The sequence below is a fragment of the Lipophrys pholis genome (genome assembly GCF_963383615.2).
Source record: "Lipophrys pholis genome assembly, chromosome: 3".
Taxonomy (NCBI): domain Eukaryota; kingdom Metazoa; phylum Chordata; class Actinopteri; order Blenniiformes; family Blenniidae; genus Lipophrys; species Lipophrys pholis.
In genome coordinates, this window is record NC_137627.1 from 12,970,708 (window position 1) to 12,979,424 (window position 8,717).

General features: G+C 40.3%; 2 protein-coding genes across 2 annotated transcripts; both read left to right on the forward strand.

Moving 5' to 3' along the window:
* Nucleotides 1-3,045: 3,045 nt before the first annotated feature.
* On the forward strand, nt 3,046-3,948 carry LOC308107383 (olfactory receptor 56A3-like; the record flags this gene model as incomplete). The annotated part of the gene is made up of 1 exon (XM_080459704.1): nt 3,046-3,948. The coding sequence occupies one exon, from the start codon at nt 3,046-3,048 to the stop codon at nt 3,946-3,948; it is 903 nt and encodes a 300-aa protein (XP_080315830.1).
* Nucleotides 3,949-6,678: 2,730 nt separating this feature from the next.
* Nucleotides 6,679-7,614, forward strand: LOC308107384 (olfactory receptor 52B2-like; the record flags this gene model as incomplete). Its single annotated transcript, XM_080459705.1, has 1 exon — nt 6,679-7,614. One exon carries the CDS (start codon nt 6,679-6,681, stop codon nt 7,612-7,614), a length of 936 nt encoding a protein of 311 aa, XP_080315831.1.
* Nucleotides 7,615-8,717: the final 1,103 nt, after the last annotated feature.

Genomic DNA, 8,717 nt, shown 5'->3' on the forward strand with positions numbered 1-8,717 from the left:
ACACACAAACAGGAGTATTCAAGCGCTTTAGGCTCTGTTTATGTCCAGACTCTGCTGGAGGAAGATCTAAAGATCAGGATTTGAAAAAAGTAGGAGATCACAACATCACAAAGTCAAAATTTGAGGTCCAACAAAGACAATATTTCATAAAAAGTCCACAATCAAAAGTCATGGTAAGTCAGCTGAGGAACTGACTCTCCTTCCATTAACAAGAACATCTCCGCTGAGCACTGAACCGCTTTGCACCATCTATTATACACATTAAAAACTGGCTAAAGAATAAGCATTCAGACACAATCTTCAGTGTGCCTTGTTAATCGGTCATCTTCCCATGTTTGCACGCGCAGTATCATGTTAGCGCCCATTATTTAAAAGTGCAACCATCTAGCAGATCAGGCCTTCTGTGTTACTGACTTTGGCTTGCTGTCTCATGGGCCTCATGTCTTTTTCATATGGTTGTGAATATGGTCATTTGTACAGGTTGAAGGAATCTCAAAGTAAATTAATCAGGTCAAATGAACTTATTCTTACATTGTGACCTTCAAAGGAATGGGACTGATCCTGGAGATGGGAATGAACAGTGGTGTCTGGACGTGAGGAGTTACAACCAACGTTTGTTGAATTATGCATTCCTTGGGTTCACTTTTTACCCTTTCAACTGTTTTGGGTTGCAAACTCATAGTTGACAAACTCAAAACTGATTCATGTAGAATGTGGAGGATTTAAGAAGACGTGCTTAGTGCTTAGTTAGAGGCGATTCCAAAAACTGGAATGAAAAACATGGTTCATCATGAGCCATGTATTATATTGCTTTTGATTAAGATAAGTTTAATTTATTTATTTATTTATTTATTTATTTATTTATTTATTTATTTATTTATTTATTTATTTATTTATTTATTTATTTATTTATTTATTTATTTATTTATTTATTTTTTCTTTTTATCTTTTCTTCGCCCTTGTCCTGTTCGGCAGCTTGGGCCAACAATATGATGTGATTGAGAGCCTTCGGAGTCAGAACAGATTTTGGTCTTGCAACAGGGAGAGACCTGGAGTCTCCTCCTGTTGCCTTCTCCGTCAGAAGATGGCATGGCTGCCGTACACGACCGGGGGGGGAACGCTCAAAGAGAGAGAGAGAGAAGAGAAAAGAGAGAAAAAGGTTGAGGGAGGAGGGAGGAGGGGGGAGGGGGTAGGGGGATAACATACAATATCCTTGTTGTGCTACATATATTATTTGCAGTTATCACACTGATCCAAATATTTTCCAACTGTTTTTGGATTAAACCAGCCTGAGCAGCTCTATCTAGACAGCAACGTGAAGCAGGAACATGAATTAACAAAGAGGCGACAACAAAAGAGGAACATGACCTCCAAAGTTTGAGCAAATGATGATAGAGAACAAGCAACTTCAGAAGCACCTTTCGTGAGGAGTGGAAGTGTGTGTGTGTGTGTGTGTGTGTGTGTGTGTGTGTGTGTGTGTGTGTGTGTGTGTGTGTGTGTGTGTGTGTGTGTGTGTGTGTGTGTGTGCGTGTGTGTGTGCGTGTGTGTGTGTGTGCGTGTGGTTTGTCCACTGGGTGGGACCGGAACTGCTGTGGGGGGACCCGTGGCAAGACCCCGGGGTCCGAGGCCATCGGGCCCGGACACCGCCACCCCGGCAGACGGAAGCCCCCCAGGCCCGGGGGGACCCCAGCGAACCACCCCAGAGAGCCACGTCCCCGCCCAAAAAGCACCCGACGGAGAATGCAGAGAGGAATCCCCCCCAGGCAAGAGGGGCCCACAAGAGAAGGATAAAGGGCACAGGGCCCCAGGCCCCGACCCAAGCCGCCAAGCCGAGAAAAGGCCGGAGCAGGGCCCCCGGGCCGAGCGGGTCGAGAGCCCCCCCAACCCCGGCGGCGAGTCCCGCCGCACCCCCGGGAACAGGCCCACCCACCGCCCCCCCCCCAACCCGGCAAGGCAGAGACGGCCCCAGCCGCCGCGCCCCGGACCAGCCCCGCCCCCAGACCCAGGAAAGCGAAGGCCGGTGCAGGCCCCGGTCGGAGGACAGTCAACTCTACACCCCCAGGAGCCTCATATCCCACCCGCCCCATGACCCTCCCCCCCGGTTTTAATTGAAATACCCAACCCCTGACCCCCCACAGACACCCACCCCTGACGCAGACGCAGACGCACACACACACACACACACACACACACACACACTCGGGACGGTGGGGGAGTGATGACTCTCGCCCCCCCAGGCCGCCGGCCGGGGGGGCGAGAGTCTTATTTTGAGAGTTTTGAGAGTCTTATTTTGTGAGTCTTATTTTTTAAGTTTTATTATTGAATGGAATTGGGTTTACTTTGTACCTCAGCACCATGCAGCAGTGTGAAAGAAATAATCGCACACCTCTGCCACAGAAAATATATGAATGGACCTTCAAGCAGTAAATTGAAATATTCATCACACTCATTGGGCAAACTGCACTGCTCATGTTGCTACAATAGGATAAGTTGAAGTTAAGTAGGGTTTTCTGACTATGACCTTCTCGAAAGTGTATACTCCAAATGATTAAAGTAGTTTTCTGATGCAACAGTCCCCTCTGTGCTCTCATGCTTAGTCACAGGGGTCATCTCTGCCTCTTTTAAAAAGACTCACCCCTCTGTATTCATCCCCACAGCAAGGTGACTAAAACAACACAGAGCTCCAGGTGAGAGCACACAGATACATTTACTTCAAGTTATTGGACTTCACTGAATGCGGCTTGTTAATACAAACATTTCTTTCAGGTGGAAGATACTTTGTAGGCTGTCAGGATTACATTTATTTATTTATTTATTTATTTATTTATTTATTTATTTATTTATTTATTTATTTATTTATTTATTTATTTATTTATTTATTTATTTATTTATTTATTTATTTATTTATTTATTCATTTATTTATTCATTTGTTTATTTATTTATTTGTTTGTTTATCTATTTATTTATTTATTTATTGCTTCAACAAATTGTGTCAAAACTGTGTGATTATGTTGGCAAATACATCCTCGCATTACTTTCTCACCATGAATACACTGGATTTGTCTACAACACAGGTTTATCCAGCGTTTGTGTTTGGCACGCTCACCTATTTTCTGATTGTCTTTTTCAATCTGTTGGTGATTGTGACTATTGCTGTGAGTAAAAAGTTGCATAAACCCATGTTTATCCTGCTGTTCAGCTTGCCTGTTAGCGACATAATAGGAGCCACAGCTTTTTTCCCGCAGTTCCTTCTAAGCATTGTGCTGAAGACCAGATTGGTTTCCTACCCTGCGTGTGTCATTCAGGCTTTTCTGGTTCACTTGTACGGTTCCGCAAACTTGCTGACGTTGACCGCTATGGCATATGACAGATTTGTGGCCATATGTGTTCCACTGAGGTACAATTCTATCATGAATTCACACAAATTGATCACCATGATTTTCCTGATATGGTTTGTAGATTTGTCATTGATGTTAATATTGTTTATACTGTTTGCACGTTTTAAAATCTGCAGAAAGAACATAGTGGATTTGTACTGCAATAATCCCTCATTGGTGAAACTTGTCTGTGAGGACACCAGCATCAACAAACTGTATGGGATTGCTTTAACAGTAGCCTTTCAGGGAGGCACGATGTTGATAGTATTGTACACGTATGCACAGATCCTGCGTACGTGCATCATGACAAATCAGACCGATGCCAGACGGAAAGCCATCCAGACCTGCGGCACACATTTAGTCGTTTTTCTGTTCTTGCAAATCAACACTGTGTTTACGCTCATTTCTCATCAACTTCAGAACGTGTCCCCGTTTCTGAGGAGGTCTTTTGGTGTGTCGGTTTTAATTTTCCCCCCGATTTTAAATCCAATCATATATGGACTAAAAACCAATGAACTTAAACAGAACATAATAATCTTCCTAAAAAGAAATGTGGGTTTAACAAAGTAATGTAAATCAGTTTTGGCTATGCTTTTTCAGTAAGCGTCAAGCATCTTTTAATGTATATATCTGTAAAATATAATCAGTCTAAATAAGAAAGGAAGAAAAAGTGACAGCTTAGGTATCATTTTACTACTTTCAGTATACTGAATATTATGAATACAATCATGGACAATGATAAATACATTTACACCATTTTTAAAATGTAATATTTGCCTTATTTTTGATTGCATTCAAGATCTCACTTTCAGCATCTTTTGTATGACAGATGACGTTTAAGAGCTGTTTTTTAATACATTAATGTCGTTATTGGGATGCGGTTTCTCTTTTTATCTATTTGTATGTGATTTCAATTATTATTTCAGAAAAGAAAAGACAAACAAGTGACATATCAGGTGTCATGTTACATCAAATAAACCAAATATAATATCTGTGACATATTCTTAATTATAGACATTCAGTCACATTTATTATGCCATAATTGCTTTTAAGTGTTTACCACTGTGGATAACATGAAATGAAAGTCAAATAAAATGTCCTGTTCTTACCTGTGCTTATGTATGGCTCTTTATTTAAAGTGTGTGTTCTATGTGTGGTAATCTCAGCAGTGTTTCTGATACGTACCTGCTACAATGAATCACACTATTTTGAACAGTTTTGGTTTTCTTGCCGAGGCAATAAAATTGAGCTTGTGAAGAAAGTGCTTGCGTTCAATGTTGTTTGAGAGCACAATCCCTGAAATAACTTAAAAACAATGACAAATAAATATCCATTGCTTGACAACATACCTCCTGCTCTCCTCACATAATTGATCAAACTCATTATTTTTTTTTTTCTTGCCTCTAAAGTTAATGTCATCTGTGTATAAGTAAGTGAAACATTTAATAAAACAAGTAGTACATATCATCAGCAGAAATGACTGGGCAATCGAGAAGTGCAACTTTCTACATTTCAGCAACAAATTCATTTAAAGTGCTTTATATCAACAAGCATGAACATCCAAAACATGATAACATGAAAGCGTAAATGAAATAAAACATGAATTGAAACACAATAAAAAGAAAACAAATAATCAAAACTAAATGCAATACAACAGTTAAAGATATAGTGGCGCCTCAAACATATTGCTGTTTTTGCCACAATTGTCTTGAGGAGTGGTCACATGACATTTAGAGAAATATGGTTGCTACTTGAGGCTAAACAAGGAATAAAAATGGAGTCATTACATTTTGACAATTTCCTAGTTTTTTTTCATTATATGTGAAAAAGACGAATATCAGTTCAACTGCAGATTGTCCATCCGTTCCACCATCTTTCTATACTTGCTTACTCAGGCCTTTAAGCTCCTCCTGGAGCATAGGCCATCAACAATTTCTTCCCTCCATCTCGTCCTGTCTTGGTCTAGTCTAGAGTGTTCCAGGTGTGACCCCAGCTCTTCATCTCAGCCTCAACATCACGTCTCCAGGTGTGGGGATTCCAGTACAAGTGTTCAGATGAAATAACCATAACAGAAACATAAGGTAATCAATTCAATGTTTTGGTGAGCAGTGGTAGAAAGGAAACCATAGAAGCAACACTTTTCATTTTTGAAACAGAGATAAGTGTGTCAGAGGTTTGTTGACGGCTCATAGTCACCCCAGGCTACAGTTATGTATTTATTATCTATGCAGTCTCAAACCCCAGGCACCACCTCACAAAGCCCTGCAGTTGTATGAAGTGGGTGGTGGTGGTGGTGCGTGTGTTTTGAGTAACCAAGTAATCGCTGTATGTTCAGTCATAATGACAGAATGGGAGCTCAACGTTATTTCAGATGGGGTACACACTGTAAAAAGTTTGAAAACCACTTCTGTGATATATTATCTGCAAATAAACATAACAAAATTTCCTGAGTTTTTTTTTTTTTATTATTACAGGATAATTGAACGTGAATCATGGGTTGGCCAAAGATGAAAAAGCTTCATTTGAGGGTAAAACAGGCGTGTACAAGTAACCACGTGGCTCAAAGTGAGTGAGAGAGAGATTCAGCAACAGTTACTTTTATACTGATTATTAGTATATTCACCCTCGTGATTATAGTAAATAATTGCTGTGGTAAATTACTAGTAATATAATAATTATTCTTCCGTGAGTGACAACTGTTTATAGCTTAGCAGCCCAAGCTCTTCCCCTGTTTACATTTGATATCTGGAATGCTTTTATGCAGCATGCCACAGTTGGAAACATACGTGTATATAAACCCTTTCAACACATTGCTTTTTCATCCTTCCACGATCCTTTTATATCGTTTCCTTTATTTACGTCTTCCCGAAAAACCCTTTTCACTTTGTTTATGTCAGTGTGGTCCTGTAACTAATACCCTTCACATTTCTCTGAAGCCCCCCCCCCGAGGCTGAGCTGCTCTCACCACATTAACAATCTTAAGATCAACTTTATGATAACCAGGAAGCCTCCAGAGAGCCGCCTGCTGTTCGGCAAGAAATCTCTGCTATAAAGCAGCTAATCCCACTGAACTTGTTACCAGTTGGTCACTGCTGGTACCACCACGGCTGGGAGATAACAGCATGTTTCCTAATACGATGCTCATTTTGCCCTCATGTCAATGAATCATTAGTTTTCTGTCTGTCCTTTCTTGTGCCTTTAGGTCCTGGGAATCATTACGTTCTGAATGTTGACGTCTTTTATTTCTGCGCCGATGTTTAATGGTTTAGGAATTTTCTGTGCAGCAGGAGCTTCAAAAAAATGGACTCGCCGGTCAACGTCTCCACAGTTTTAACGCTGAAAGGCTTTAATCTCTCCTCCGTAGGTGTCTTTCCAGCATTTCTCTTTTCCACCCTGAGCTACTTGACCATCCTTTTCTGCAATCTTACACTGATGCTCACCATTGTGCTGAACAAAGCGCTGCACCAGCCCATGTATCTGATCCTGCTGAACCTCCCCATCAATGACCTGACAGGGTCCTCGGCAGTCTTCTCACAGATCATGAAGGAAACCCTGACGAACAGCGGGACGATACAATACACGGCTTGTGTCATTCAGGCCTTCTTTATTCACATCTATGCGACAGGGAGTGTGTTGATCCTAACGGCCATGGCTTATGACCGTTACATCGCCATATGCTGCCCTTTGCAGTACAACGCCATCATGACAAATGCCAACATCATGAGACTGATCACAGCGGTGTGGTTATCTTGTTTTATATTAATCGGCGTCCTTTTTTATCTGCTTCTGCGTTTACCTCACTGCCGCTCCGAGATATCGAACACCTACTGTGACAATCCCAGTCTGCTGACCTTGGTCTGCGCCGACACAAGCATCAATAACGTGTACGGCCTTGTCGTGGTCGCTGTCACGCAGCTGTTTGCCAACGGGATGATCTTGTACACCTATCTGCAGATACTTATCACTTGTTTCAGATCAAAGTCGTCGGACACGAAAGCCAAAGCCCTGCAGACATGTGCCACACACCTGACTGTCTTCCTCCTGCTGGAGTGCTTTGGGCTTTTCACCATCATATCGTACAGACTGCAAAACCTATCCCCGCATTTCAGGAGATTCTTGGGACTTATGGCGTTAATTTTCCCCCCTGCACTCAATCCGCTCATCTATGGACTGAAAACAAAAGAGATACGAGAAATAACTATTCACTCCCTGAGGAAGAAAATACATTCTTTTTAATCAATTTTCGGTAAAAGTTATGCTTGTGCAGTAACTGGTTTTCTTCACCTACAATAGCGTATTGTTTCACTACCTTATGTGGTCCACGGATACTCTGTCTTTGTTCTGCGACCCAAAAAATATTTCCATTGACTTTTTTGTGGTAAACATAAAGTACGTACATTTGACATTTTGCAGCAGAAAATACAAACACTATAGTTTACTGCAATTCCCCAACATTGTTTTGTAAAAACGGATGATAGTTAGAAATGTTGTGTGCTTAAAGCACATTTATGTTTTCTGATTGCATCCCACAGCACATATCATAGGCCAAATATACGGGTGCATAATAAAAAGAGAGCACTGTTTCTTTTTCACTTATTTTCACACTCTAAAAAGAATATTTCAATTCTGATTGGGTTGATCCTCATCACAAGAAAGAAAACAGAAAAGACACCTGACCTTGTGAAACACTTTTGGATACTGTATTTTTGATTTCTTTAAACTAAAAATCAAAAATTGGAATGCGTGAGTGTTAGATTTGGTATTTTTGTCAAATGATATTGGACCCACTTCAAATCAAGTCATTATGTAAGAACTGTTGGACGTCAGTGTTGTTTTTCTTACTTGCTTCAGAATTCTGGTAAGCTTGTGTTTTCTGCAAAACAACGCATCTATTTCTCCAGATACTTGCTTTGCATTTGATGAATATCTTTGTTGCTTTGAATACTACATATTAGATACAGAATATATTGTTTTTAAAATCGTATAAAAATGTGGTATTTATAGACAGTGTGACTTATTTGTTTTGCTTTGTTTTGAAATAACTGAAATGCTCTCAAAGACTGCCATGGGAAATATTTGCCAATGGGAAATTATAGATTAAAGGTTAATGTGTGTTTAAAAAGACAAAAGAATCTTATCAAAGTGAAAACAGCTTGATCTTAAATTCTGCACATAAATGGCTTACTCACTGGGATGTACATACTGGAACAGCAGCAAAATAAAGCAGAATAAAACTCCAGATAACAATGAGTAAACACAATTTAGTTTATTATTTTAATTAGAGAAGCATTCACTGAGCTATCAACTGTTTTTTTTTCCTGTTTCATTATCTGTATTGT